Consider the following 18922-nt stretch of genomic DNA (forward strand, 5'->3'; position numbering starts at 1 on the left):
GCATTCAGACATTCAGATTTAGACAGTCCAGAGTAGTACTCTCTAAAAGCAGAGTTAGGCCTAATTCGTTTTTTGATCACATACTACGGACCCATTACAATCCTGAATGGCTGGAATTGTTTAAATACTAACATTTTGCCCGCTTTGTCGACTTACTCGAAATATCTCCTACGTAATCAGAAAAAAGGCAAATGTAGTCTCATCATGCAGAATTGCATGCAGATCTTACAGTCAATAATGCATTTGTAAGTCTGGGGTTCTTTGGGTCCAACATATTTTGCAACTCTTCTTAAGTCTTAAATTCCACTATTAAAACATGTTTTACTTTGTAACATTTATTTCCTTTTACCTGTGGATTAACTTATGATTCAACCTCTACAGGTTACTTTAAAGGCTTCCCACACCATATGGAAAGAGGGGACAGAGTTCAGATTAGTGGTGATGAATTCAGATATTTTCTCCCTCATGGTCGACACAAATTCCTCATCTGTCAATAGAGAGTTGTTGAATCTCCACTGTTTAGTTCTGCTTGTGTTGACAGGTGGGGAGAAAATGACTGACAGGGGGGAGTGGTCTGAAATGATAATGCTATGAATCTGAGAGTCAATCACATTCTCCATTAGAGATTTTGATAATGAGGTTGTCTATTCGTGAATACAAATTATGGACCTTGGAGCAAAAAGTATAGTCACGAGAGTGGGGGTTGACTAACCGTCATACATCAGTCAATGCCAATGAACTCTGGCGTTCTTCGAAAGCAGCTGATAAGGTCCATCTGCTGGAAGGGGACGACTAGAGAGGTCTACTCTACTATCATTGACCAGGTTAAAGTCTCCTCCCAATAGAATGGGGTCCCCAGCAAGGGGTGTTATGAACATTGTGCAGAATTAGGAGTATAAATGTTTACAAGAGTACATGTTTCATTTTGTAAAAAGCCTGACAATACAAGATTAGAGATTATTTTAGCTACTAAGATACTGACACGCCTGGCTGCTCCATTAACTGGTGCTAAAAATACTTTAAAGATTAATTCTCATTAAAAAGGTGTGTTTCTTGTAACATGGCCACATCACAGGCTAGGGATTTCAAATGCCAAAGTATTGGACTTTATTCAAAATCCCATTCACGTTCAATGAAATCAGATTTATATAGTATTAGATTCCATTTGTGACAATGTGTATAATATCAGCCTTAGCGTAACCATCATAGTAAGGAGAGAAAGGACTCGGTATCAATGTACAATCGCTTGTATTCTGTACCAGTAGGAAGGGAATGTGGAGGGAACACGCATGACAAACAAACATAAAAGATGTCACGAGGCAAATAGATAACACGAAACAAAAGTTAGATAGATGCCCTATCCAGCTCTTATTTGTGAAAGAACAGGTGTATGCGCTGCTATCCACCATAGCCAGACCTCTTATTAGGTGGATTTGTTTCACCCTCACTGTGCTCTAGGTGGGCGGGGTAACCCCCAGACCAGTGCATTGTTCGAGACTGCACGGCGACCGTGCGCAAACGAGAGTCAAAACGAACCCACCAGTTTCAAGTCTACACCAAAATACTATTTGCACAAATTTGTCTCCGTTATTGCATAATGTAAGCTTATATGGCTATAGCTGGTAAACTGGCTATAGCCATATTTTAGATTGCCATTAAACGCATTAATAGCCCTTTTTCTGTATATATTTCCCCAACCCTCGGTCAATACAAGGGGAGAAAAGTAACAATCTCATCAAAAACATTAGAGACTAGTGCAGTCCTTCATCGCCTCATTAACTTGCCCGAGTTATATAAAAAAAAAATGTTAGGGAGCTGTACATTCAAGTCCTTGACCACATCTTCTGCACTACTGTAGATACTGTATGTTTCTTCCCATCTATGGTGACGATGTGCCTGGCTGCGATAGAGATACTGTTGCATGTAGGTCTAGATTATTTATGGATTGATCACATAGAAATGTCAAAAACATTATTTTAACTCCAATTCAAATTGCATGTGGCGCAGGAATCACTGACTCGCTGCATCTTTCTATTATCAAGACACCTGCTGTTACCTCTTAAATGGTTAGGACAGCTCATGAGGTCTCCTAAATATCTGTCAACTACGTGTGACTCTTATGACTAAAGACGGTTCATGCATAACTTTTACTTTTACCCATAACAGTAGGAGTAAAATGTCTCTATTCGCAGCAATTTTCTACTCTGAGACACTATGTGTAAACGAGCCCTGGTTCCCCCAGTCCATGTAATCTTATTCATTGAGATCTAAAATGCATAACTGTTCCTGAAATCAGCACTCCTACCCTGAGACACTTGATATATACGCCACCAGGTGCACATCTATCAAATTGGCATCATCTTGAAAATAAATATGAAATACAAATTCTACTAGCATTAATAATGACACAGTGCTACTGATGGTATTACAAGTAAATATCACTGCTGCTCTAGGATGAATCAAAGACTGATTCTTTGAGTTTGGTTGTTTGGACTGAAGCATGTGATCGTTTCGACAGCTGCAGGTCTCAGTCAAAGCAAGAAACTGCCTTCATTAAACGTTGCAAACTGTTATTCATTTCCATTGAATGCTTTGACTGATGCAGCTCTCAGTCTCCAGGTGTACCCAGATAGTCAACAGCTCCAGGGGTCAAGACTAAAGCACTTTCTCAATTCCTCTTTCTCTCCTTCACAAAACCAATTGAAGAAGAAGATCCAAGGGGAGGGAACCTTGGACTTTCTCATCCAATACAGTTGAGTAGGTGAGGAGATCGGATGTGAGGAATCAAAGAAAGACAAATTGGCATACAGCCTAGAGTTCTCCCAGCCCTGCCCTCCTTCTCCCTGGGTCTCACCTCCAGCTCCCTGAGCCTCTCTAGGAGCTCCCTGCTGCTCGCCGGCTCCTCCAGGTATGGCTCCACATCGCCCTCTTCTGACTCAAAGGCCTCATCACAATCTCTCAGCTCTGTCTCCTCAGACTCCATTACTACCTGCAGTGCAGAAAGGACGGTCAGGGACACAGTTAATAACGGTGCAGGGTTAAGTTGCCCCTAGAAGATGATCTTGGGTCAGTTTTGCATCCGGCTAAGAATTAAGGTTAGGATTGGGAGAGGGGACCTGAACCTAGGGGAAAATTCACCCCGAAGCTTAGAGAGAGGTTGGGGACACGGTTACCATAGTAATACAGAAGCCGGGTAATAATGTCACTGCACACAATAACAACATCAACATTTCATGGGGATTTGTCATGGTTTCACACTCTTTCCAGGGTGATAATTAAAAGAAGCTTTTATATTTTCACCAACATTTCCCCTTTGACAATGAAAACAGGATTAATTGAGATTTAAATGAATGCTGTACCTGAATAAAAAGCTGTACATATTAATTTTTAACACCCCTGATCACACGTGTATGACAATCACATTCATGAAGCAGCGGATGATTCTCTAGATATAGTTTCATTTGATCACCAGGTCACCATGGCTGGGCCAGAGGCGGCGAGACAGAAGCTCTGTGGTTTATACAAACTTGCCAGACTCACTTTCCATCTAAGGTTTCAGAATCCTTTATCAAACCATCAATCACAATCATGTGAAGGTGAGGTCTCGTGATTTATTAGGAAAATAATAGTTATTCAGTAGAAAGTACATTAGAGTTTTAGTCTGAAATACATAATAGCACTACATTTAGGCCCTACTTTGAGGTTTAAAAATGGAACAGTTGTGTCTTTACTCTTCTCCCCAGCTCCCCAGTTTTGTGCTTTTTTGGGAAGGGCTGCCACCTCAGGCCATAAACCAACCAACCAGTCTATTGTATCCATAGGATGGGCGGTAGTCAGGGCCAGTAAATTAAAGCATAGTCGCCCCTATTCTAACCCCTTTCTCTGCCCATCCAAAACAACCTATTGACCCCTTTCAAGACGGCCAGAGGTATCTGAAGCGTGGACTACGTGGGGCAAACTGCAGTCTTCTCGCCTGTATGGGATTCCACAGAGTTTTAAATGGCTGATTTACATCTATAATACATTATAAAAAGGAACAAAAAGATGAATAATGATGGAGGACACAGCAGACATAAAACAAGTATGGGGTGACAGAGAAGTAAAGAGAAACTCTCTCAGGTGAAAAATACATGAGGTACCGCTTTGAAGCACACTTCAGAGAGACTATTTTGGTCAGTTAAGGGCAAAAGTTCATCCTTTGCATAACTGCCAGTGTTGCGACAGTCTGCAGTAATTATCAGTTTATGGTCCAATGCAGCTGATCAGAGCTGAGGTAACTGTCTTTGACCAGGGGATTAATTTAAGGAGGGATCAAAGTGAACACGAGGCTGTGTGCCAGGGTCTGATGCTGCACTATATAGGGCAGGGGTGGGCCATCCTTTTGTCTCGAGGGCCACATCGGGATTTCAAAATTCAATGGAGGGCCGCACAGATTTATTTAGTCAAAAACAATTTGCTGGCCAGAAAAAGGGCCTTTGAAAATATAGGAGGTCCATTTTAATTTCTCCAAATTTTGTAACTACTTTTAGATTTTCAAGTGTGCCCTGGAGTCTTTTTTTAACCCAAAATAATAATCCCCCCCTCAAATATGGGTTTTGCTATGGTCAACCCCTAATATAGGGAGTAGGGTGCCATTTGGGACACACACAGAGAGTCCAAAGAGTCTAGGCCAGACAGAGAGCACTCTCAGGGACATGTGATGGGTGCCACATGCCGGCTTGGATCAATACACTGCCGCCGCTGCAGCCTCTCCTCTCCCATGTATCCCTCTTTCTGAGAATCCAAAATAAACAGGGCAGTTGTATAATCAGACTTGCGTAGGTAGGGGCTAATTTTCACAAAGTCACATCAAAGGTAAAAGGGAACATTGACATTTTGAGTGTTCCTTCACCTTTTCCTATCGGTCTGCAGATCAGTGCTCTTTTCCCTTCTATTTTGTGACGACGTCTGTCTGTTGACGTGATACAGCTAAGGGGTTGGCTTTTGATTCAGCTAAGAATTCAAATAGACATGGCCTATATGGTTCAAAAATGACTAAAATAGACTCAGGTGAAATAGACTGAGTAGAGTAGACAAATAGACTCATGGTGATGAACGTGCGTGCGTGCGTGTGTGTAGAAGGGGGTACCCACCTGTCAAGCTGGCTCTACAATGTGCAGAAAGGACAAAGTTTAGTTATGATGCCCTTCAGGCCCGCTCCACAATTTACCTGAGAAACACATAAAAAAGGACAAAACTTTAGTCTCACAGTCTCCCCAGAGTTAACTATTTAGTTTAACATACATCTTCCGTGAAAAAGACACATCAAAAAACAACATTGTAATCCCCCAAAATGTAATGCTAAACATTCTTTCACTATTTTCGCAGCCATCCTCTTTAAGCATTTGCCATAGCATGTGGCACTTAGACGTGACACAAGACAAACCAAAAACAGCCTACACCATCCAGTCCACTTCATTGACATTTACAGTGCCCTATCCAAATAAACCTGCAAAACATTCTCTATCCAACCCTACAGATAAACAACTGCATCCAAACTATAAAGACAAGACACTATGTGACATTAGGTTCACTTAACTAACCCTCCCGTTATGCTAGCCCTGTCTGGCATTTCCAAATCACCAGATATAAAGTGCTACATCTTTAACCATTTTCAAATAAAAACATTATAGCAATAAAGCTCATGTCCATTCCCCACTATGGGAATTGTAATGAGTTCATATGTCTTAACAGATAGGGTCATGAACTGATAGTACCTCAGATGGTAAACCAGGACACTACAATGCATTGTTTCTCATTAGCTCAAACCCTGCACCTAACTCAAAGCTCAGGGTTTGCGATATACCTGCAGGGCTGAGTTCCAAGTGGTTAGTCTACTAATGGTTATGTGGGGGTGGTAAGTTTAGAGATGGTTGCGGTTTGAGATCTTATTGGGAGCGGATCGGATGTTTAGGCGTCGGCCTGATGGAATGCACAGCCTTTGAGAGGAATTTGTTGACATAAAACATAGCCAAATATGGAAGCTTATATGACCTATTGAGAGCGAAAAGCTGATTCATCACCAGAGTGAAAACTGATAGATCAGAGTGAAAAGTGAGAAACAAAGGAAGACTAAAAAATAAAAAATAAACTCTGCAGTGAAAGACTTCTTGGCAGGCATTTTCTTCCTCTTCCCCTCTCCACACCCTGTTCCTCTCACCGTCCGTCCCATGTCACTTCTGACAGGCAGTTCCCCATCTCATCCTCCCCTGGACTCCCCTGGACCCCTTCAGGGGCCAACGTTTACAATTAGATAAGCATTTGAGAGTATCTGCCCTATCCTCCCAGGGTTCCCCTCTCTAGAAAACAGACAGGCAGGGCTGGCGCTGCCAGGTGGGATGTGTTTTCCCACCACCAAACAGGTGCTTCAGAAGAGCCCCTTAAAACCTACCTCAGTCTTGACATCAGCTGCTGCCTCCCAGACATTACTGTAAACCCCCCCACCCACGTTAGGGGAATGCCTTCTGTTCGGGCAGAGGGAAAGAGAAGGTAAAAAAAGAGATTGCGATGGACATGGTGTTGTTTTATCAGCCCCGGCTGTCTCCCTTCAAACCTAACAAAGATAATCCACCACACATAGAAAAAAATAGACGCCGCAAAGATGCTTATAACATAATTGAATAATACTGATCTATCTATGCAGCAGAATGTTAGGCTACATCGTTCAGTAGATAACCTAATAACAGTGCTCTCTCTACAGTGGGCCGAACGTTTAACCTATCTAATCTCTGATCTACAAGGTAAACTCTACAGTGAATGGGTGTCTTATGACTACAGACACTAATTGCTAGGGTTAGGCTATAGCCTCACGTGCCAGGTTTCGATGGTGAACAAGACAATATATGGGCTGAACCCAATGCTGGGATCCTGTGAATCATTCCAATGATAAAATGCCCTGAGGAGTCAGCAGACAATGCATCGGAATGAGGAAGACCTATGAGGCCTGACTTCACCAGCAGCCTCCGCAGCGTTAGGGCTAGAGAGACTAAAACCACTCTGTGTCACTGTGCACCTGGAGGCTGGGGAAGGGGTGTAGGCAGGCGGCAGGACATTATTTCAGCGTGAGTATCAGGGAGGGTAATTCCACTATTGTCTGCCAGGAGTGGGCATCAGAGATGGAGGCTCAGTGGGTTCACAGGTTGGTTTTTCGGAGAGTGGGTATGTGGAGTCAACACACAAAAAGAAAGAGGCATAAAGAAAGATATACTGAACAAAAATATAAAAACGCAACATGCAACAATGTCAATGATTTTACTGAGTTACAGTTCATAAGGAAATCAATACATTTAAATAAATTCGGCCCTAATCTATGGATTTCACATGACTGGGCAGGGGCGCAGCCATGGGTGGACTTGGGAGGGCAGAGGCCCACTCACTTGTGAGTAAGGCCCAGCCAGTCAGAATGAGTTTTTCCCCACAAAAGTACTTTATTAGAGACAGAAATACTCCTCAGCACCCAGCACCCCTTCAGACGATCCCGCAGGTGAAGAAGCCCGATGTGGAAGTCCTGGGCTGACGTGGTTACATGTGGTCTACGGTTGTGAAGCCGGTTGGACGTACTGTCAAGTTCTCTAAAACGACGTCAGAGGCATATTATGGTAGAGAAATTCATATTAAATCATCTAGCAACAGCTCTGGTATACATTCCTGCAGTCAGCAAAACTTGAGACATCTGTGGCAATGTGTTGTGTGACAAACCTGCACATTTGAGAGTGGCCTTTTATTGTCTCCAGCACAAAGTTCACCTGTGTAATGATAATGCTGTTTAATCAGCTTCTTGATATGCCACACCTGTCAGGTGGATGGATTATCTCGGCAAAGGAAAAATGCTCTCTAACAGATGTGCACAAAATACGCTTTTTAATGTGCATATTAACATTTTCTGGGATCTTTTATTTCAGCTCATAAAACAGGGGATCAACATTTTATGTTGCGTTTATATTTTGTTCATTATACAGTGCATTTGAAAATTATTCAGACCCTTTGACTTTTTCCACATTGTTAAGTTACAGCCTAATTTTTAAATTTATGAAATTGTTTTTCCCCTCATCAATCTACACACAATACCCTTAAAACAGGGTGAAAAAAATTGCTACAAACTTGGCTCACCTGTATTTAGGGAGTTTCTCCCATTATTCTCTGCAGATCCTCTCAAGCTCTGTCGGTTAGACGGGGAGTGTCGCTGCACAGCTATTTTCAGGTCTCTCCAGAGATGTTCGACTGGGTTCAAGTCTGGGCTCTGGTTGGGCCACTCAAAGACATTCAGAGACTTGTCCCGAAGCCACTCCTGCGTTGTCTTGGCTGTGTGCTTAGGGTCATTGTCCTGTTGGAAGGTGAACCAGTCTGACGTCCTGAGCACTATGGAGCAGGTTTCATCAAGGATCTCACTGTACTTTGCTAAGTTCATCTTTCCCTTGATCCTGACTAGTCGCCCAGTCCCTGCTGATGAAAAACATCCCTACAGCATGATGCTGCCAGGTTTCCTCAAGATGTGACGTTTGGCACTGAGGACAAAGAGATCAATCTTGGTTTCATCAGACCAGGGAATCTTGTTTCTCATGGTCCTAGAGTCTTTAGGTGCCTTTTGGCAAACTACAATCGGGTTCTTGGTCACTTCCCTGACCAAGGCCCTTCTCCTCCAATTGCTCAGTTTGGCCGGGCAGCCAGCTCTCGGAAGATTCTTGGTGGTTCCAAACTTCTTCCATTTAAGAATGATGGAGGCCACTGTGTTCTTGGGGACCATCAATGCTGCAGACATTTTTTGGTACCCTTCCCCAGATCTGTGCCTCGACACAATCTTGTCTTGGCGCTATAGACAGGCGTGTGCCTTTCCAAATCATGTCCAATCAATTGAATTTACCACAGGTGGACTCCAATCAAGTTGTAGAAACATCTAAAGGATGATCAATGGAAACAGGATGCACCTGAGCTCAATTTCGAGTCTCATAGCAAGGGGTCTGAATGTCTAGACCTGTTTTCGCTTTGTCATTATGGGGTATTGTGTGTAGATTGATGACGATTTGCATTTATTTAATCCATTTTTGAATACGGCTGTAACGTAACAAAATGTGGAAAAAGGGGTCTGAATACTTTCCGAATGCACCGAATATACACAGAAATGACGACGGGGAGAAAAAGGTGTCATGACAGAATTGGAGGAGAGAAAGTGGTATAGCAGGAGAAAAGAAAAGGGGAGTAAGAAGAAAGAGATATACCAATATAGAGATGCAGACAGAGGTGTAAATTGTGGGGGTGGGGAGGTGGATTTGACTACCCCGTCTGAACGCAAATCAAAAAGAATTCTACCCTCGGGGGCATTTCTAAGCTCCTGCCAAGAGCCCCTGCCCCCTCCTTCCTCCCCCCCACCCACCCCAACCCGCCTTGGGAGCTCTCCTTTCCCTAAAAGACTGGGTTAGGGTACGATCACAGAAACTAGAATATTAATCCACACTCCCATGCATGATAAGTCCCATTCCACTATAATTAGCTCATCAAAACAACTCAAATATATGCAAACGTTAATTAATCGTGTTTCGGGTGGGTGGAAAGGGAGGGGGAGTGATCGGAGCTGTGGTTTACAGATTAAAATCAGGTGCTTATAGGGGTTAAAAATAGAGCAGATTAAACAATAAAACAGTCAAACAATAACACATTTGAGCCAAGGGCCCTTTGAACATGGCAGGGTAAGAATTCTGCACGTTCTCCAAAACAAGCCTCCATCTGTTGAAATGAATTGGTCATGACAGCGGGAGAAACTCCTGGAAAGGGCATAGAAGAACTGAGTCCGAACTGTACAGCTACAAGGAAAAAAGTTATCCAAGCGTTTTAAGAAACCCTATCCATTACTACTGCAATAAAAGAGCTGTGTCTGTTTGCTGTAAGTCACAGGGTGAACTGCAAAGTTTGGAAAACACTAAATCCTTCCCATCTTTAAACTAAAAACAGAGGCCAACATTAACAAAGAATTACAATCTTATCAAAGACCCCTCAGACATCACTCATCAACCCCCCCCCCCCCCCTTTCATCTTTGCCAACTCTGATGGGCACAAGGACAGACAACCCCCACATCCATGTTTCTCTGTTTTTTTGCCCTCCCGCGTCACTTTATACACAGAACTCAGCTAAACATAGAATCACATGGTTTATTCATCTCTCTGTGACCGCCGGTAACTTCATAAAAAAGTTGACTACAAATACAAAGTTGCCAATGTCTTTGCCGTTGATGCAAACAAGTGACGTATGAAAACCGAGATGACTGCATTCAAATATAAACAGTAGGCCATAGGCCTTTTTCAACCATATTGAAATACATTACCTTGCCAGTGTCTAAAGCTCGCCCATCTTGATCAACTTTACCTCAAAAACTCCTTTGAGTTTGAGCTCCTGAGAGTTACAGCCTCTGTGTGACTGAGTCAGTGCTGTGACATTGCAGTAGTCAGCAAATTCACCCAACCGAGCGCAGCGGAGCAGAACAAAACATAGGCTGGGGCAGCTGAGGAGCTATAAAAACCAGACCCCGTCGGTCATTAATGAGACATAACCTCAAATACCTCAGACTAGCTTATCAACAGAAACAGCATCTGTCTGTACTTTAGTGGAGGACCCACTGTGTCCTGACTTCACCAAGGGATATTTTAGAGGCTTCGTGAGAGTGTTGTAAATTCACCACTGATTCGAGGTTTTTAGGCTCTTTTGAGCCCTTCTGTCTCTGTGAAGGTTGGTTGGCTGTTCTTTGAGGCACATGACAAAGTTAGCTGTATCAAACTCCGCTGACAAGATGAGTTACAGACGTGTCCTCAAAGTCACGGGCATGTCATCAAAGTCACGGTGAGATGTCTAGCTCTTTGAACATCCCCAACTGCATGGCATACATACCCAACACTGGCCAGCCATCTGGAATGAATACCGCGTGCTTAGAGGACTCCTGAAAAGGGATAAAATACTGTGGACTGGGTCTCACATTTGAGGAGACCAGACCAGAACAACAAATCAATATAGTGTATGTCCCAAATGGCACCCTAGTATTCCCTTTATAGTGCACTACTTTTGACCAGAGCCCATAGTGCCATTTGGGACGCACACTTGGCCTTTGTTCTTTGTAAAATAACAGCAAGCACTAACTAGTCCAGCTATTAAATTTTTTTAGCACTCAATACCTAGTGAGAATTGAGAAGCTATGTGTTCAAAACCCTTCAGTCTGGAGGAGTTGAGGCACACTCAAACACCACCCTCATTGCTAAGCCTTATGTCAACACACCAGTGTATCACTTCCCCAGGACTTATTACAGTTTAGCAGTATGAAGGCCCACGCACAACACAACACTGGTTAAACAAACAAACCAGTGATTTTAACAAAGAGAAATACACATACGGGAAGATCATGATAGAGCTTGGTATAGGGTCATGGCGCGGGGGTCATATTGGTATAGGGTCATGGCGCAGGGGTCATATTGGTATAGGGTCATGGCGCGGGGGTGATATTGGTATAGGGTCATGGCGCAGGGGTCATATTGGTATAGGGTCACCATAGCGCGGGGGTGGTATTGGTATAGGGTCATGGCGTGGGGGTCATATTGGTATAGGGTCATGGCGCGGGGGTCATATGGGTATAGGGTCACCATAGCGCGGGGGTGGTATTGGTATAGGGTCATGGCGCGGGGGTGATATTGGTATAGGGTCATGTCGCGGGGGTGATATTGGTATAGGGTCATGGCGCGGGGGTGATATTGGTATAGGGTCATAGCGCGGGGGTGGTATTGGTATAGGGTCATGGCGCGGGGGTGATATTGGTATAGGGTCATGGCGCGGGGGTGATATTGGTATAGGGTCATGGCGCGGGGGTGATATTGGTTTAGGGTCATGGCGCGGGGGTGATATTGGTATAGGGTCATGGCGCGGGGGTGATATTGGTTTAGGGTCATGGCGCGGGGGTGATATTGGTATAGGGTCATGGCGCGGGGGTGGTATTGGTTTAGGGTCATGGCGCGGGGGTGATATTGGTATAGGGTCATGGCGCGGGGGTGGTATTGGTATAGGGTCATGGCGCGGGGGTGGTATTGGTTTAGGGTCATGGCGCGGGGGTGGTATTGGTATAGGGTCATGGCGCGGGGGTGGTATTGGTATAGGGTCATGGCGCGGGGGTGGTATTGGTATAGGGTCATGGCGCGGGGGTGATATTGGTATAGGGTCATGGCGCGGGGGTGGTATTGGTATAGGGTCATGGCGCGGGGGTGATATTGGTATAGGGTCATGGCGCGGGGGTGGTATTGGTTTAGGGTCATGGCGCGGGGGTGATATTGGTATAGGGTCATGGCGCGGGGGTGGTATTGCTTTAGGGTAATGGCGCGGGGGTGATATTGGTATAGGGTCATGGCGCGGGGGTGATATTGGTATAGGGTCATGGCGCGGGGGTGGTATTGGTATAGGGTCATGGCGCGGGGGTGGTATTGGCATAGGGTCATGGCGCGGGGGTGATATTGGTATAGGGTCATGGCGCGGGGGTGGTATTGGTTTAGGGTCATGGCGCGGGGGTGATATTGGTATAGGGTCATGGCGCGCGGTGGTATTTAGTTTACGGTCATGGCGCGGGGGTGATATTGGTATAGAGTCATGATATTGGTATAGGGTCATGGCGCGGGGGTGGTATTGGTATAGGGTCATGGCGCGGGGGTGATATTGGTATAGGGTCATGGCGCGGGGGTGGTATTGGTTTAGGGTCATGGCGCGGGGGTGGTATTGGTTTAGGGTCATGGCACGGGGGTGATATTGGTATAGGGTCATGGCGCGGGGGTGGTATTGGTTTAGGGTCATGGCGCGGGGGTGGTATTGGTTTAGGGTCATGGCGCGGGGGTGGTATTGGTATAGGGTCATGGCGCGGGGGTGGTATTGGTTTAGGGTCATGGCGCGGGGGTGATATTGGTATAGGGTCATGGCGCGGGGGTGGTATTGGTTTAGGGTCATGGCGCGGGGGTGATATTGGTATAGGGTCATGGCGCGGGGGTGGTATTGGTATAGGGTCATGGCGCGGGGGTGGTATTGGTTTAGGGTCATGGCGCGGGGGTGATATTGGTATAGGGTCATGGCGCGGGGGTGATATTGGTATAGGGTCATGGCGCGGGGGTGGTATTGGTATAGGGTCATGGCGCGGGGGTGATATTGGTATAGGGTCATGGCGCGGGGGTGATATTGGTATAGGGTCATGGCGCGGGGGTGGTATTGGTATAGGGTCATGGCGCGGGGGTGGTATTGGTTTAGGGTCATGGCGCGGGGGTGGTATTGGTTTAGGGTCATGGCGCGGGGGTGGTATTGGTTTAGGGTCATGGCGCGGGGGTGATATTGGTTTAGGGTCATGGCGCGGGGGTGGTATTGGTATAGGGTCATGGCGCGGGGGTGATATTGGTATAGGGTCATGGCGCGGGGGTGATATTGGTATAGGGTCATGGCGCGGGGGTGATATTGGTATAGGGTCATGGCGCGGGGGTGATATTGGTATAGGGTCATGGCGCGGGGGTGATATTGGTATAGGGTCATGGCGCGGGGGTGATATTGGTATAGGGTCATGGCGCGGGGGTGATATTGGTATAGGGTCATGGCGCGGGGGTGATATTGGTTTAGGGTCATGGCGCGGGGGTGGTATTGGTTTAGGGTCATGGCGCGGGGGTGGTATTGGTTTAGGGTCATGGCGCGGGGGTGATATTGGTATAGGGTCATGGCGCGGGGGTGGTATTGGTTAGGGGTCATGGCGCGGGGGTGATATTGGTATAGGGTCATGGTGCGGGGGTGGTATTGGTATAGGGTCATGGCGCGGGGGTGATATTGGTTTAGGGTCATGGCGCGGGGGTGATATTGGTATAGGGTCATGGCGCGGGGGTGGTATTGGTTAGGGGTCATGGCGCGGGGGTGATATTGGTATAGGGTCATGGTGCGGGGGTGGTATTGGTATAGGGTCATGGCGCGGGGGTGATATTGGTATAGGGTCATGGCACGGGGGTGGTATTGGTATAGGGTCATGGCACGGGGTGGTATTGGTATAGGGTCATGGCACGGGGGTGGTATTGGTATAGGGTCATGGCACGGGGGTGGTATTGGTATAGGGTCATGGCACGGGGGTGGTATTGGTATAGTGTCATGGCACGGGGGTGGTATTGGTATAGGGTCATGGCACGGGGGTGGTATTGGTATAGGGTCATGGCACGGGGGTGGTATTGGTTTAGGGTCATGGCACGGGGGTGGTATTGGTATAGGGTCATGGCGCGGGGGTGATATTGTTATAGGGTCATGGTGCGGGGGTGGTATTGGTATAGGGTCATGGCGCGGGGGTGATATTGGTATAGGGTCATGGCACGGGGGTGGTATTGGTATAGGGTCATGGCACGGGGGTGGTATTGGTATAGGGTCATGGCGCGGGGGTGATATTGTTATAGGGTCATGGTGCGGGGGTGGTATTGGTATAGGGTCATGGCGCGGGGGTGATATTGGTATAGGGTCATGGCACGGGGGTGGTATTGGTATAGGGTCATGGCACGGGGGTGGTATTGGTATAGGAGCCTCTTTTCCCTGTTTTGCCCATATTCCTCTAAGTACAGTCACGCCAGAGCTGCAATTGGCAATAATTGTAATGTGTGTAGTGTAGGATAAGAATGCCAAAGCCCATTCTACTCTATAAACAGTTGCTTTAAGCTTTGTTGAAACATCTTATACACATTATAATATCATGCTGCTGACTAAGTAGAACGGAAACATCAAATGAAGCCTGCAATGCCCCCTTCCCAATGCCCCAAATATGGGTTACTCCCCCTGCGGGCATCTGGTTATGACTACGCCAAGTTGAGTATTTGGGGCTAGTAGCTGATCCATGCCAACGGGTGACTCCCGGTCACGCACCCCTTTCCACAGCAGCCCAGCTGTTCCATCCTGCTCCCCCTCCCCCGTCATCATGTAAAGAGCTTCTGATCACCGCCCGCCACAACAAAACCCAGGCAAAAGCCTGCCAGCCAGGGGATTAGCAACCCGCTGACAAAATTAGACACAGAGAGAAAAAACAACCATACACACACACACACACACACACACACACACACACAGACACAGAGAGAAAGCATATAAAAACATGAATCTAAATTCTATTGCGTACACATGCAAACGTGTACACTGACACACACATGCTGCATGCAAAAATGAGCTACAACACACACACATGCACATGATCTAATAAACACATCCACATGCATACAGTCCACATACACAAATGTGCACAAAGAAGTACACATTATGCACAAAATAAGTAGGCCACCATCTTCTGAAAATACACAAAATAAATACTCACACACGATAAACAAAGCACACCAGCCCACGTCGACAGAGCTCCGCATTTACAGATCTCTGGCAAAAAATAGCATCCCTCCTTTCTTCCAGTTCATCTCCACTCTTCCCTGATCATCACCTCTAGGGAAAGCACCGTCACAGCATCCTAGACGTTCCAGAGCTCCTGTGTGGGGAATGTCTGGGATCAATATGGAATAAACCCTATGAACATACGGTAATGAGAAAATGTCCCAAGCACAGAGCGCCTCTGCCAGCCAGTCACTGCTCCTAGTCCCAGTGTCAGCTGGGCCAGCCTCGTGCTGCAGTTACAGCCTCTCTCCCCACCAAGAGAGGAGGCAGAGGAGGAGGTAAAGAAGGGATGTGTGTCGTCTCTAGAACTCTCTCTATCTGAGGCTCAGTGCTGAGACGTCAGGGCCATCCTAGTGCAGCAGTAGCAGTGGTAGCAGCAGCAACGCTGGCATATTGTGTGTGTCTGCAGTAGCGACTGTCATTGTTCCAGAGGCCGAGCAGAGAGAGAGAGAGAGAGAGAGAGAGAGAGAGAGAGAGAGAGAGAGAGAGAGAGAGAGAGAGAGCGCACTAGCCACAGCTAAAGCACATAAGAGCATGTACTGTAATAGACAGAGGAAGGGGTAGAGCGAGTGAAAGAGAGTTAAGCCCTCCTCCACTCAGACAAACCCAGGCTACTACACTACAACAGCTGTGGACGAGCCCACGTGCGCTCCACCTCCTCCTCTCCTTGTGCCCAGAATTAACTCTGTAGTTGCTAGCTTGCTGAGAGGGAGCAGAGGAGCGAGGGATGAGCGAGGGAGGGAAGGGGATGTCATAGAAAGAAAAAAAGGGGATATTTTTTTCCAAAAGGGAACAGAGTTAGACTATAGACAAAGCCTGGGGAGGGGAGCGTAGTGTACAGTACATCCGCTCAGCTCCACAGACATTTGAGCTGGACGGGAGGGGGGACAGGGGGGGGGGGGGGGGACGACGACGACGACGACAGGGGTACGGGCAGGGAGCTGTCAGCTAAGAGGATTTCCAGCCCCTGAAAACGAGTCCGCAGTCAAAAAAGTCACTCAATGAAATGAATGGGGAAGTAGAGCCCTCCTAACTGAGAATCGATAATGTCAAATGTTTCATTTTATTCTGTCAGGAATAAGAGGAATTATAAAACTGAAGGGGAGGGGCGTGGAGGTTTCCTACACTACGATTGTAGATTAATCTACGTCTTTCATCTATTCAGTAACCACCTGATTATTTTTATTTGAGATCTATTCAAATATGAAATACAGTCACGGAATCTAACGCTATCAATGACCTTATAGATGAATAACTAAAGGGGTGAAAGGTGAATGTGTTTTATGAGAGCTGCCGGCCGCAGAGTGTTTTTCCATGCACCATATGTGGAGGGTGCAGAGATGGAATTAGACTGATGTAGAGACATGTGTCGTCACACCAAGACAGGTGGCTACAACCTGCCACCATCTTTACCCTAATAAGTGTGTGTGTGTGTTTGTGTGTCTCCGACTGACACTATAACCTAATTACAGCTCTGGAATGCTGGGTATTCATTGGTACTCTGTAGTCCTGACTCCTGGGCCCACCCTGCTGCTGTCACACCCACCCATCCACCCACCACAAGACTGCCCTTCCTCCTCCCAAGGAACAACGGCATACCATGTAAAATAGGGAATTGACATCTATACTATAGTACTCACAATGTTTGGAATCTACCTCTCACTTAAACTGACATACCACACTTACATACGCTCTCCTATAAAGATTACATTTCCTGTAAAGTCTATTTATTCTACTGTGACCCTCTTTTGGTCCTGCTGTCAGACAGTGTAGTGGGTTGGAATCTCAGCATTGATTTACAGTCCATGAGGTACACTACCGTTCAAAAGTTCGGGGTCACTTAGAAATGTCCTTGTTTGAAGAAAAGCAAAAAAATGTCTCTATTAAAATAACATCAAATTGATCAGAAATACAGTGTAGACATTGTTAATGTTGAGGCGTCTGTTTCTCAAACTAGACACTCTACTGTACTTGTCCCTCTTGCTCAGTTGTGCACCGGGGCCTCCCACTCTTTCTATTCTGGTTAGAGCCAGTTTGCGCTGTTCTGTGAAGGGAATAGTGCACAGCGTTGTACGAGATCTTCAGTTTGTTGGCAATTTATCACCGGGAATAGCCTTCATTTCTCAGAACAAGTATAGACTGACAAGTTTCAGAAGAAAGGTCTTTGTTTCTGTCACAACTTCCTCCGAAGTCGGTCCCTCCCCTTGTTCGGGCGACGTTCAGCGATCGACGTCACCGGTCTTCTAGCCATTGCCGATCCACCTTTCATTTTCCATTTGTTTTGTCTTGTCTTCCCACACACCTGGTTTCAATTCCATGTTGTGTATTTAATCCTCTGTTCCCCCTATGTCCTTGTCCGGTATTGTTTATTGTAAGTGCTTGTGCACGTTATGTCTGGTGTGTGTCGGGTTTTGTACCCATTTATTGATTGTTCTGTTTTCTGGTGGTTTTTATTATTAAAGTGCACCGTTGGAAACACAGTTTTGCTCTCCTGCGTCTGACTTTTCTGCCGCCAGTACGCACCCCTTACAGTTTCTGGCCATTTTGGGCCTGTAATTGAACCCACAAATGCTGATACTCAACTAGTCTAAAGAAGGCCAGTTTTATTGCTTCTTTAATCAGAACAACAGTTTTCAGCTGTGCTAACATAATTACAAAAGGGTTTTCTAATGATCAATTAGCCTTTTAAAATGATAAACTTGGATTAGCAAACACGTGCCATTGGAACACAGGAGTGATGGTTGCTGAAACTGGGCCTCTGTACACCTATGTAGATGTTCCTTTTTCTTTTCTTTTTTAAAAACAGACGCAATTGGTGTGTTCGAGCCCTTATAGCCTGACCATTCTTAGATCACCCTCTATCCATTTCCTTCCCTGTGGTGGAAAAGAGAATGGAATTCCATATGAAACCTCCTCCCATGACCAAAGCATCTATTGGGGTGATCGAGAACTCGTGTCTGGGGGGGGGGGGGGGGGGGGGGGGGGGGGTGATAGTGGGGTCAGATGGGGAATGTTTTACTTTGAGGCTTTGTAGTTAAAAGAAGAAGCCCAGTAGATGTTTATAAACTCAAACATGATCTGTTCTTGAAGAGTTAAAAAATGCTTGTTTTGTCTCCCCTATACGGTTAGCGTGTGACTAGTGTTGTCATCAAAAAGGTCCTCTTCATTACACACTGTTGACTGTGTATTGTGGTTCGTCTCTCACTGCTCAAGGGGCAAATGGTAGACACACCACAGAGACTGTTTTAATACCCGACTGTCTGGCAGGATCAACAAAGCTCTTGCATTAAAAACAAGACTTGAAAACCCCCTACACTGCTCAGTCAAATGGCGTGCGTCATCAACATGGTACCCCAACATGGCTGGCTTTCTTCAAGGCCCCAAGGGAGACAGTGAATAGCCTCTTATTGGAAAATACACATTTAGCCAAGCTAAAGGGTTCCTAGCCTGAGCGGCTAATTCAACTACGTGGCTCAGACGTATATTGTG

The 18922-nt window shown here is 46.1% G+C and overlaps 1 protein-coding gene across 3 annotated transcripts in view; it reads right to left on the reverse strand.

The window, feature by feature from the left end:
• LOC106565432 (nck-associated protein 5-like) overlaps nucleotides 1-18922 on the reverse strand; it is a 107814-nt gene that overhangs the window by 41251 nt on the left and 47641 nt on the right. For 2 of the 3 annotated variants that reach the window (XM_082959201.1, XM_014132563.3), the window contains exons 3-4: nucleotides 5133-5209; nucleotides 2855-2989 (exon numbers count right to left, since the gene is read on the reverse strand). In XM_082959201.1, the coding sequence (XP_082815327.1) occupies nucleotides 2855-2983 (129 nt within the window). In that variant the 5' untranslated portion in view covers nucleotides 2984-2989; nucleotides 5133-5209. Of the gene's footprint in view, nucleotides 1-2854; nucleotides 2990-5132; nucleotides 5210-15365; nucleotides 16113-18922 lie in introns of those variants that run through there. The other variant, XM_014132557.3, reaches the window with a different exon arrangement.

Source organism: Salmo salar, chromosome 12 (genome assembly GCF_965601325.2).
Source record: "Salmo salar chromosome 12, fSalSal1, whole genome shotgun sequence".
Classification (NCBI taxonomy): Eukaryota; Metazoa; Chordata; class Actinopteri; order Salmoniformes; family Salmonidae; genus Salmo; species Salmo salar.